This window comes from Alnus glutinosa, chromosome 3 (genome assembly GCF_958979055.1).
Source record: "Alnus glutinosa chromosome 3, dhAlnGlut1.1, whole genome shotgun sequence".
In the NCBI taxonomy this organism is placed as follows: Eukaryota; Viridiplantae; Streptophyta; class Magnoliopsida; order Fagales; family Betulaceae; genus Alnus; species Alnus glutinosa.
The window spans coordinates 13417769-13430665 of NC_084888.1; the positions used below are offsets into that span (position 1 = coordinate 13417769).

The window sequence follows — 12897 nt, forward strand, 5'->3', positions numbered from 1 at the left end:
GGCGCACGCCCCCAAAAAGGCAAAAAGCGTTCCGCGCGCGCACCACGCAGCGCCTTCTGCGTCTAGCCCCACGAGATCACGCCCAAATTTATTAGCCTATACGTCACAACCAACTTGCCCCAGTAGCCCGAATCTCGATGGCTTAGCCATAAAGAAAGACGAGGAGAGAAAGTGAGAGAGTGTCGCTTACTCATTCTAACTGGCACACTCACAGTCACGGTGAATCTAATCATTTATTTATTGCTATTATATTTATATATATATATAAAAAAAAAAGGGAAAAAAAATTGAATACTATTTGAAGCATTTCGATCCAAAAGACCCTCACAAATCGCCTGAAAACATGCCCTCGTTATGATTCGTCCATTAACGGTCACCTCTCTCTCTCTCTCTCTCTCCTATTGTAACTGTAAGAGACAGCTCATGATGAAATCAAGCCTCATTTCCTCAATGTAAGAAATAGAGGCAAGAGCTTTTATTATAATATTTTTGCATTAATTCTTTCCATAACCCGCTAATTTCCATTGTTAATTTTCTCATTTTTTCAGGTTCTGATGCGAATTCACGAGCTGAAACTCTCTGAGACGTAATATTGATTCAAGCACCTTCGAGGCTAGTCGCTCGGACCCAGAGCTAGATCGTTCAAGTTGAACAAACCTTTCTGATCTGAAGCTTGGGTGGGAGTTTCGAGGATGCTGACGTGTATAGCGTGCTCGAAGCAGCTGAACAGCAATGGATCTCTGCCGCAACAGGACGAGGACGACGCCGTTGGGACCCCGAGGACCAAGCAAGCCGTTAAAACTCTCACTGCTCAGGTACAGTTGGAAATACTGGTTCCTTTGTTTGGATTTTAAGAAAATGTGGCAAAGTTATGCGAACACGAGTTCTGAATTGTTTTTTCTTGTTTAGAAGCGAATAAGGCAAAAGACTTTATACTGTTCTAATCCAATTTATACTGTTTGGCTTATGTGAGTTTGTCAGTATTTGGTAAAATGAGAAAAGAACAAGAAGACCCAGAGTGGATTTTCTTTCGTTTTACTTCAATTTCTCGGCAGACAAACAGAGGATAACAGACCCAGAATTTGTTTTCTTTCATTATTCTTAGATTTCTCAGTACCCAAGAAGTGGGTATGGTTTCTGTTTCATTCTTATTTTCTGGAAAGTAACCGGGGAAAATGAATAGAATTACGCTAAAGCTGCTACAGCTGTATAATTTGGCTTAGTCTTTAAAGCTTTGGAAAAAACCGTAAATTGGAAAATCAAAACCCAGATTTTTTCTCTTTTCCTTCATTTATGAGAAAAAGACGAGGGTTTGGTGTCAAAGGATGTTAAAGTATTAGTTCTGTATTCAGATCAAGGACATAGCACTGAAGGCTTCAGGAGCTTACAAGAATTGCAAGCCCTGTTCAGGATCATCGAATGATAACAAGGACCGGAACTATGCTGAGTCTGATGCTGGCTCAGTCTCAGCGAGGTTCCATTGTGCATATCGCAGAACAGGGAGCTCAAACTCCACGCCAAGAATGTGGGGAAAAGAAATGGAGGCAAGGCTCAAAGGGCTTTCAAGCGGAGAAGGTACGCCTGCTTCAGTTAGTGGGCGTACTGAGTCGATTGTGTTCATGGAAGAAGATGAACCTAAGGAATGGGTGGCGCAAGTGGAACCGGGTGTGCTCATCACTTTTGTTTCATTGCCTCAGGGAGGGAATGATCTTAAGAGGATTCGATTCAGGTACTTTCAATAGTTTGGTTTTGATATGATGTTTTAGATTCTGATTTATTTAGTCTGACCCAATATTTGTGGTGTGATAGTGGTAATCATGGTTGAGCCTTTGTGACATTGTCCTTAGTGGTTGGATTTTAGCATTTTAGTGGAACTTTTGCTTTGACAGGTTACTTTGTCACATTTGTTTGTATTATAACTCACGTGGTAGGACTAACAACTTTGTTGTTCAAATGAATTATGTTATGTGAGATGGTAAAAAATAATGTTTCATTATTTCCTATGCCTACAATTAAACCAAATATATAAACATGTCTGACCCAGAGATTATTTGATTAAAAATAGTGGTTGAAACTTGGATTTTTAATTAGGGATATATCATTGCTTAAAGTATTAATCTCTGTTTAGGCATGGTGTAATTAGATAGGATGCTGCTCAAGGCTGTAATCTATGGAACCTTTCTGAACACTGTAAAATGAAGATTAATCCGATATATTAAGCATAGGAAAAAGAGCAAAGAAATGTCTATTGCACATCGGGGTGCTAATACCTAAAATTCTTTATCATATGGAATTGCAAGCAAACATTTCATAATCTGATGAAAGTGACCATCCACAGCATTGGTTAATATGTCATAAGAGATTTGTTGCATTCTACACTTAATCCAACTTTGCTTGTCAACTAGCATTTGTTCTTCAATGTACCAAAAATTGTGTGAATTGTGCCGTGCTATCTTATTCGCTCGGCTGTTCTTTCCGAATAAATGGGGGAAACTCAGAATAAGCTTAAATTTTACTTTGTCTCCAAAATTATGGGCTTTCAAGTGACATTGGAAGGGTCTATGTGGTGATAGCTAGTGATTGACAAATAGAAATTTGTCACTTTTTTTTATTAGAAAATTTATAATAGTATAAATTGAGATGATGGGGACATCAGATACATGCCAGTGATCACACGTGTGTTTGGACCCTGATATCGGAGGACGACCAGCTTTGAGAGCTAGAGATTTTACTTTTTGGCACTTTTGATTATGTCACATTTTTTTTTCTTATGTTATTTTATTTTTTTAGTGTTATGTTATTTTGTTTTTCAGAATGTGGGTTATGTTAATTTAGTTGGGTTTTATGTTGTTTTAGTGGGGACTGTTAGCAGGGAAACTAGCATTTGGAATTTGGGGGGTAAAAAACTAAAAATAAAAAATAAAAAATTGGGGTGTAAAATTTTGAGTATTTTTAAAAAATTTGGAACAAACATGATGGCTTGGGTAGCCACCATGTGGCTCCGCCCCTGGTTGTTAGCCCAACTATCACTAGGGTTAGGATTAGAATTTAATCCCTAGGCTATTTAAGCATAACTTTGTACTAATGATTATTAGCTTTGGATGAACAAACAATTGATCGACTGTTTTGTTGTCTTCCTCCTAATTTCTCTTCTCTATCCCTTCAACTTACCTTCTCAACTTCTTGTTATTCCACATTATGGTTTTTTTTTTTTTTTTGGGGGGGGGGGGGGGGGTGTCATAAGAATGGATTACATGTGGCATGGATAATCGCTTTTGTTATCAGAGACAGCACTAGGGTGGGCCAGGCTTTTGTTATCAGCGACAGCACTAGGGTGGGCCAGGGGACCTTCCCCCCCCCCCCAAAAAAAAAGAAAAAAGTTTTTAAGGCAGGCATACAAAAATAACGAAACCATTTTTTTTATTTATTTTATTTTTGTATGAACAATGATACAAATATTTATTTTTGTATGGTTAGAAATGCTTACAAGTTATTCAAAATTGATAACATATGCAGTCTTGTAGAGAAATTTTATCCTCTTGATTTTATTGAACAAGAAAAAATTCAATTGCAACACTACAAGCATGATGTGCCTCGTCATCCAGATTTACAAAACTTGTCCACAAGTTATATGACTTATGTGAAGCATTGGTGAAAACTGGAAAGTCGAAAGTTTATTATCTGGTTGATAGATGGGTTCATCTAGTCTTGACTCTTCCAGTTTCGATGGTAATTATTGACCGAGCATTTTCAACTATGAAGATTGTCAAGACAAGACTTTGAAATAAAATAGAGGATGACTTTCTTGGAGATTATTTGGTTGTCTAATTTGAGAAGAAAATTGTTGATAGGTATTGATGACTTTTATTCGTTGAAGGAGTGTCGAGTTCAATTAGTATAATTAATGTTATCCTTTTTTCTTTTTCTTTTTTTAATATTTTTTTTTACATATGAACTTAAAGTCAACAATATGTATTTTTATATTTACTTTTGAGTTATATTATAATTTTTGGACATGAATAGTACTTCTTAAAGCATGTTTTTGTATAGGAACTTGAAGTTAGTGATCGATTAATTGTTAGAAAATACTTTTTTAGATTTTATTTTTAAAATTACATCCGGACCCCTAGATAAACATCCTGGTTTCGTCCCTGTTTGATATAGTTAGAAATAGGGCAAATTACATTGTTAGTATTGCCGCAGCTGTTGAACCTTGGATAGTTAGACTAGATTGGGAAGAAATGTGAATTACAATGGCATGGTTTCCTTTTAGCATTTTTCTTGATGGACAACTGACCTTGTCTTTGTCCTTTCACGAGATTTGTTTACTCATTTGCTTGCTGGGGAAATATAGAGCTCAATTAGGTTACGGATTCAGAACCTGAAGCAACAAAGAGGCTCTTGATTTAAAGCAGTCAAGGGCAGTAAGCCTATACTTGGTTTTGGCTTTATGGTTTCAGTTCATAAATATAATGAATGAGATGATCCAGTTGGACATAGGTTATTAGATTTTCATTTCTTAGAGTGAAGGTTCTAATATACTTGTTTCTCTATCCCTTCTATTGTGCTTTGCTAGCTTAGCTCTAGCGGTTAAATGGTGGTTAGGCCACTACCTTGTGGAATACATACTATGAGTCATCATGATACTGTAACAAGTCTGGGCTGAACTTGCACAAATTGCATTGTTCTGGATGTAACTTTGCTAAATATCATTTGAAAGTGTTAACATATGTCTGTTAGCCAGTTTAATATGAATCTCTTGTACGCTGAACCCAAAACTAACCAACTTAAAGCATGGTAGTATTAATACTATTTTATTGTGACAGTGTTTATTGTAGTATAACAGAAAGGAAAAAGGAAATTTTGTATCAATTTATTATTTTCTTCAATTAGTTGGCTTAAGTGATCATAATCCCTTCTTTATCTTGTAAGTTCTGCCTTCAAACAAGACATCAAACCTGTTATCCTTATTTCCACAGCCCTGTCCAGCAATTTTTGCCGTTATTGGAGGCATGCCATTATTTCCTGTCTCATCTTAAGACCCTACACACTAGCTTTTGATTAATTTTATTGATACTTTGGATCAATACAGTTACTTTATTTGTTTGTTTCTTAGGAATCTAGGATGAGTATAACCAAACTATTGTTTAGTATATACATCTTCGTCGAGTACACAACTAATTGTATAATATAATGCGAGATAATAATATTTTTAAATAAGGGCGCCCAACCTGTGTACTGGTCTTGGGCAGGTTTAACTGTACCACCCATGCCCAAATAAATCCTCAGTTGGGAAATAGCTCTTGATTGGATAATCCATTCACGGAATGGTTAATGGTGTTCTCACTGATGATCTTGTTAGTATGCTTTGGCAATACTTTTGAGCTAGCTTTCCTTGAACCATGGCCAATTCAATTGAACTACCAACTGTGTACTTGTGTCCCTGTTGTTGTTAGTCATTTCAAACATCTTGAAGTCTTAAGATGTTGAAAAATGTTGAAAATCTGCTCATATCATTTTCAAGCATTCTTCTAAGGCCGATTTCTAGTAGATGGTTTAGGATAGCTGATTATCATTTTTTTTTTTAAATTTGATCAGCCGTGAAATGTTTAATAAATGGCAAGCTCAAAGGTGGTGGGCAGAGAACTATGAGAAGGTCCTGGAATTATACAATGTTCAGAGGTTCAATCAACAGGCAGTCCCACTTCCAACCCCACCTAGATCTGAAGATGAGGTATGTTCTAAACCGATGTAGTATGCAAAAATTATGGAATCATAAATTTAATGACAATAATGGTCAAATGATTTTTCTACTTTTATGCTTGTCTCTACTGTTGTGTGAATGGTTGACACAGACTATTCATTTGAGGCATGGTATAAAGACATTTCCATACCAACTTGGTCTTGTATAGACCATGTTTGGAATTAATTGATTTTGTTATCCTTAGCATTTTAAAATTAACCTATTTAAATTCTGTGTTGAGTCTCTCTCTCTCTCTCTCTCTCTCTCTCTCTCTCTCTCTCTCTCTCTCTCTCTCTCTCTCTCTCTCAATTCTAAACATTTTAGGATTTCATGCAGTTATGTTGTTCAACGTCACACCATTAACTATGGTGATGACTTCATTCCAACATGGATTACGGCCTCCACCTTAATTCTAAACATTTTAGGATTTCATATAGTTATGTTGTTCAACGTCACACCATTAAATGTGGTGATGACTTCATTCCAACATGGATTACGGCCTCCACCTTACATAAAATATCAGAGAGAATAATTTTCTTTGGGTTGAACCTTTCCATTTCAGTGAAAGAGCCAGAATGATATTTATTTCTTGTTGTTTAAAGTGCTTTTCTTTCTCTTTCAGAGCTCAAGGATTGAATCAGCCAGGGACAGCCCTGTGACTCCTCCTTTGAGTAAAGAACGTCTACCCCGCCACTTCCAACAACCGGTGGGAATGGGCTACTCTTCATCAGATTCACTCGACCACCACCCCATGCAATCCCGTCATTACTATGACACAGCTGTTCTATCTTCAACACCTAAACTTTCCAGCATCAGTGGAGCGAAGACAGAGACATCATCTGTAGATGGTTCTGTTAGGACTAGTTCATCTAGGGAGGCTGATCGCTCTGGAGAGCTTTCTGTGAGCAATGCCAGTGATGCGGAATCCGAATGGGTTGAACAGGATGAACCAGGAGTCTACATCACAATCAGAGCTCTGCCAGGTGGTGCTCGGGAGCTTAGACGTGTCCGGTTCAGGTAATTTAGTTTCTATACTGTAGAGAATAAAAAGAATTTTGAACTGCTTATTTATATGTTTATCTTGTGCTTCCTTGCCTATTTCCTTCATTGGTACTAGATTCATTACATTCTGGTGAAGTGGTCTTGAAGGTTGCTGGTAGCCTATATTGTAGTTTACTCTATTCCTTCCAGTCAAGCGGTGAAATTATATTGACAACTCAAGTGAAAAGGTTACTGTTTTAGAAAAAGTTCTAGTTAAGAGGACGATAGCCCTGTTCTGGCATTTAAGCCCGCTTTAAGCTCATAGATAACACATTGAATTGATATTTTTCCTCTTCTTTTGACATGAAATTATTGTTATTTCTCCACCTTTTAAGGAAAGGAAAGCAGTAATATTATATTATTTTGTAACAGTTTGAATGTTTGAAATTTACTGTTCTGTGCTCTTGTATCATTTAATAGTAGGTATCTGCTGTTCTTGAATTTAATCTAGATATTGAGATTGTCTAGATACTTGAAGAAATTATTGATATTGTTTTTCTTTCTACTATTTTCTTCTTTTTTTGAACTCGTCATTTTGGTGACTGGGTGATAATTTAATTTCATTTTGTTAGACTAAAATAATTTTTTTCTTCTTTTATATATTCTTTTTATGCAGCCGAGAAAAGTTTGGAGAAATGCACGCGAGATTGTGGTGGGAAGAGAACCGGGCTAGGATACAAGAACAGTACTTGTGACATGGCAAGTCTTTGAGCCTTTTTAACAAATAGAGTTTCTAGTCATCAACAAATCTTTTTCTATGGTAACTTTGTCCCAGATACCTCTTTTGGTTAGATGATATGTATTTGTCAATTGTGATCTTTCTCTTTGTTTCTGTTCTTGGGTGGATGATGGGAAATGTTTAATTACGACAATAAAATTTAATCCATAGTGATATACTCTCTCTGTTAGTGTCTGGTGAAATGAGAAACTATATAGAGATAAGAACACAACCCAAATTGATTTCCTTTCGTTTTCCTTTTGATTTCTCAGCAAACAAACACAGGGTAGGCAGACCCAGAATTATATATATACACACACACATGGTTTCCATTCCATTATCAATTGTTTGGAAGAAAAACAATGGAAAAAGATTTTTCAGGGAAGACATCTACGGGTATGGCGTTTCAACACCTGTTTGGTCGTGCGGAGATCATGGTGATTGCTTCGATGAGGCCACTAAGCGGGTTGTAGTTGATGTACCACATTTTCATGGGAAAGTAGATACCCATGCATTTCATTTCAAGACTGGCTTTGGCTCATGTCACTCGACCATTATTTTTGAATGGTTTGGCATGTCAAACGAACCACAAGTGAGGTTTGTAGACATAAAATTGAAGGGACAGGCTTGGGTGTGGTGCTATGGCGTTGAATATCTGCATGTTATGAGCCTAAAGGGAAGCCACGTGGGAGCCACAAACTTGGACGTGTATTTGATTCATGTGTCCTTTGTATTTAAATTCACCATTGTCAATAGAATGATGTATCAAAGTATTTGAATCAGAAGAACCGTGAGCTTAAGGAAGAGGGATTGGCCCTTGAAGTGCCGACGTGTCTTTTATTGCTTTTTATTGTTTTATTACAATTCTTAAATATCCAAACTCATTGCAAGTGATATCAGAGCAGCGTTTTTGCGACACTACGAAAGGTACACGAATTCCCTAATTAGCCAAAGCAATTGCTACACTAAGAGAAGACAATGCCTTTAATAATCTTATCAATCTTAAACAAACATCAATAGTCGAGAAGTATCAATCACAGATTGAGGTACTATTTGAGGTATTATCCATCGGTATCCTCATAGGCTTGAGTAAGGAATTTTGGATGAGTAATTGTGAGGAAGGCCAAAAAATTATTGAAGTTATTGAAGAACTAGAAGAAGTGCAACCACAAAAGGAAGACGTTCAAGAGTTATGCTCCGTTTGTTTCGGCGTAAAATGGTTTCTGGAAAATGATTTCGGCATTTTTCGGTGTTTGGTGGGTGCGAAAATAGTAGTCAACCGAAAAATGATTTCCGTTTGACAAAAAATGTTTAGTAAATTTTAGAAAATAATTTACGTTTTTTAAAAGCGTAAATCATTTTTCTCATACGGCAGATGCATTCGACCATCTTTTAAACGACGCAGTCGACCTTTGGGGTTCATCCTCCTTGGAATCGCTCCAACAATTGCAGGTTTTGCTTGGTGAGAGTTGCCATGTTCTTGGACATTTGAGCGATCCGAGCTTACAGGACAGCCACATTGTTGTTGTTTGATGTTCCACCCGCCTTGGGTGGAGGGATTTTTTCCTCCAGGATCCGTGGCTCTTGTGCGCACCATTTTTTTTTTTTTTTTTTTTTTTTTTTATGCTAACCGACACAAAATCAAGTTCCCACATACGACGCCAAATTGTTAAAACAGTTTCCGGACCAATGGCACAAGCTCCTAAAAATTTTTTGTTGTCTTTTCCTGCAAAACAATATAGTCGGTAAGGGTGCTTGTTGGGAGTGCCAGCTGGTCCCACTCCGATGCTTAAGTCAGTTCTTTAAAAAATACGAGAGTATGTCTTAATTACAATAATTTTAGCCCAAGGAATTCCTAGAGGTAGGTGTGTATTTATACTAAATGGAGGAGTCGATTTTCCCCAGAAATGGAGGGAATCGGCTCTCTGATCGTGGGTCTCCACTTCCGGAACGTGGGTCTTCGTATCTTCCGAAACGTGGGTCTCCACGTGTCCGGCCCATATGTCTTCTCGTATCTGGAATGTGTGCACCCACGTCCCGAGGCATAAGTGCTGGGAACGTGGGCTCTGAACGTGCCTGAGATACGTTCTAGATATCTCAGGGTCTTGGTCTTTTCGTGGGTCTCCATGTGTTACTTCCGACTAGACTTGGTTTTGTTATGCAATGGGTTATGCGGCTTGGCCCTTTCAGTGGATTGGTGGGCTCGGCCGATGAACCCGATCGATGGTCTTCTTTGGGATTGCGAATAGTAAGTGGGCCGAGTTGGGCTTTCGGGCCCATTTACTATCTAGTGGGAATATTTCCCACCAATACATGGAGATGGATGATGTGCATTGGGTAGGGGAATAAACAAGATTACTCTCAAATATGGTGCAATGCCCCCAATCAGGTACAGAGCCAAAAAGTTTGAAGGGTGGGGCCTAGACTTCAAGAATCTAACATTATTGTTTTGTTTAGGTAACCTAATATTGTAAATTACCATGCGAAAACAATTTAAGCAAGATTATAAGGGAAATGGGTTCAAATTACTTTTAAAGTTATTAAATAAAAGACAATGATGAAAGTTTATACCTTGGCTTTATTATTTATTGGATGCACCAGGAAGAAAATTTTTGCAGGAGAAGCTTCAAATTTCTCCAAAGAGGGGGAAAAGACAAGGCTTATACAATGCAAGGAAACTACAAACCAAGAAACATATAAAATGAAAACGTAAATTAAGTATACCTCTCCGAATCGTATGGTTGGAAAGCCAATTTTGGGAGGGAAAATTAAAATCAACAATTTCCATCCTTTTGTGGTAGAAAGTGCAGTCGTCCTTCATCTTCATCTATTTCTTTCTTCACTTTATTGTGGTTAACGAAACCCTCGTATATTTTAGGGAAAAATATAAAAAACCCCCAACGAACTAATAGCCGATTTTAAAATAACCCATTGAATTTTTAAGTGTGCTATTGTGACCCATCAAACTACTAAGATGTGCTAAAAATGCTACTTTTTTTTCTCTATCTCGATAATACCCTTCTTATCTTAAAAACTAAAATAAAAAATTAATAAAAAAACTATTTTTTTTTAAAGAAATATGAAAAGTTAAAGAAATTAAAAAAAATTAAGAATTAAAATTTCTTAATTAAAAAAATATAAAAAAACAAAATGGGTGGCTGTCGGTTGGGCAGCCACCCCTTTGCGGGTGGCCAGGCCACCCCAAAAGGGATCTATGGGCGGCCTGAAGGCCACTCCTAGGCCATGGGGGTGGCTGCGTGCCACACCAGAGGTGGTCGAGGGTGGCGCGCGGCCATCCCCATGGTGTTGGCAGGCCACCCTCAAAGGTGGGGGTGGCCCAAAGATTCCTTTGGGGGTGGCCTACCGGTCCCTGGGGGTGGTTGCACGCCACCCCCGACCACCTCTAGGTGTGGCGCACAGCCGTCCCTGTTTTTTCAATTTTTTATTTTAAAAAATTATTTTTTTAGTTTTTTTATATTTAATATATTTATATGTTTTATTAAGAATGTCACGTATCATTATCTTGTTTGCTCTGGCGATTAACATGGCACCTAACAGAATTTGTCAATTTTTTAAAGGAATTTGACTGAGAGCGATTTATAAATTATGCTAACCACAAGGATTTTTGAATTCACTTTGACAGGTTTGTAAATTGGGCCAACCACATAGACTAATTTGACATTTTTTTTTTCCTTATTTTTATACCGCAATGAGTGATTTGTAAAAGATGAGTGACTTGAAATTATTTTTCACATTTGATGACCTGTTATGTAATAACATTTCATGTAAATCAAATACATTCAATGTAAAGCATAAGAGCAATAACACAAGCATATTATATGAAGCAATGATGAACATTTAATTTAAAATCATGCAATGAAAGTACTTGAGAATGGGTAGGAATAGGATCCTCTCAAGTTCAAATGAACTGGAGGGGATCCAGTTCCTTATAGTGTAGGGGTATTTTAGTTCACATAATTGTGAAAGGCCAAAATACCCCTGAATTATAAGGAACTGGATACTCTCCAGTTCATTTGAATCGGAGAGGATCATACTTTGAAGGGGTAAGGAATCTAACTTGCCTCAATAGTCTTCAAAGAATCACTTAAACTTCCTTAACCTAGTCGTAACTCAACCATGTTAGAACCTTGGTAAGGATGCATTTAATAATTATGCATGAATTATGTTAATGCAACCTAAAAATCTAGGGATCAAGATCCTCTACAAACCATTTTGAACCGAAGAGGATCCGATTAATCGTTAGGATTTTCTAAAAAAGAAAAATCCAACGTCTAGAAAATTGCCATGTCATAAAGATAGTTTAACGGGGCTTAACAAAAGTCGTCGCTGGTTCATATCTCTCTCCATGAGTGTAACAACCCGTCTAGACACGTGTCAACTATTTTTTTTTAATATATAATAAAAGTTTACAAACCTTGAGATCCTTCAATATTTTAGAATTATTTGTGTATGAAAATCCTCAACAAAATGTTTAAAGTACAAACTAATGCACCATAAAATTGTGTTCAAAAGTGTTTTCACAAAAAAGTAATAATAATAGTAATGAATATTAAAAATGAATTTTAGGCATCGAACGATTGATGGACAACAATCATCAATCAATCAATCCAATTTCAAACATTTGAGCCATAACTGAGATTGAGCAATTGACCTTCGAGGAAGAACATTCGATGACTATCTAGAAGCATATAAATTTGGACATATCAGCCCTTTTATGCATGCATGAGGAGCCTATTTAAGCATCCTCACGTCCATTGTTGCCTATTTTGTGATCTATTGCCTCGAAAAACTCCTAGAGAGAGAGAGAGAGAACATCTCATAAATAAAAACCAAACAAATAATTAAATGAAACAACCTCAAATCATCACATGTATCCGAAAATTACAAGAGATACACAAGAATCATCTCAATAATGGAATGGAAGTAGAACAATTAGAAATCAAAAGCCCATAAAATCAAATAGCATAAACTAGCATGAAAACATTGTTGCTCTTCAATGGTGAACCTTAGTTGAGATTTTAGCCTCTCATGGCAAAAGAAAGCATAAAGAAACTACAAGAATGCATTAAAATTAAAGAAACTTACAAAAGATTGGAGTTCTAGGTTTAAATCAACCCAAAAACCCTAAAATACAGTGAGAATAGCGCCTAGGGCGCTCTCCTAGCATCCTCCCCGAAAGAAATGAGAAAGAGGGGTATTTCTAGAGCTAGCTAGGGTTTCTACAATTCCAAGTCAGCATAAGTGCGGTTGAGCGCACTAGGGCTTTCGTTAGGGCCTCTACTGCGCAGTGCACGGGCACTATGCGCGCTGTGTGTGGGGAATGCGCTCGAGTGCATCATGCTGCGCTCGAGCGGTTTGTCACTCGATCGAAATC

At 37.2% G+C, this 12897-nt stretch overlaps 1 protein-coding gene across 1 annotated transcript; it reads left to right on the forward strand.

The window, feature by feature from the left end:
• The first annotated feature begins 290 nt into the window (after positions 1–290).
• LOC133864738 (protein Brevis radix-like 2) lies at positions 291–7668 on the forward strand. The gene is made up of 6 exons (XM_062301150.1): positions 291–452; positions 549–815; positions 1353–1729; positions 5599–5734; positions 6366–6760; positions 7401–7668. Exons 2-6 carry the CDS (start codon positions 693–695, stop codon positions 7477–7479), a joined length of 1110 nt encoding a protein of 369 aa, XP_062157134.1. The 5' UTR covers positions 291–452; positions 549–692; the 3' UTR covers positions 7480–7668.
• Positions 7669–12897: the final 5229 nt, after the last annotated feature.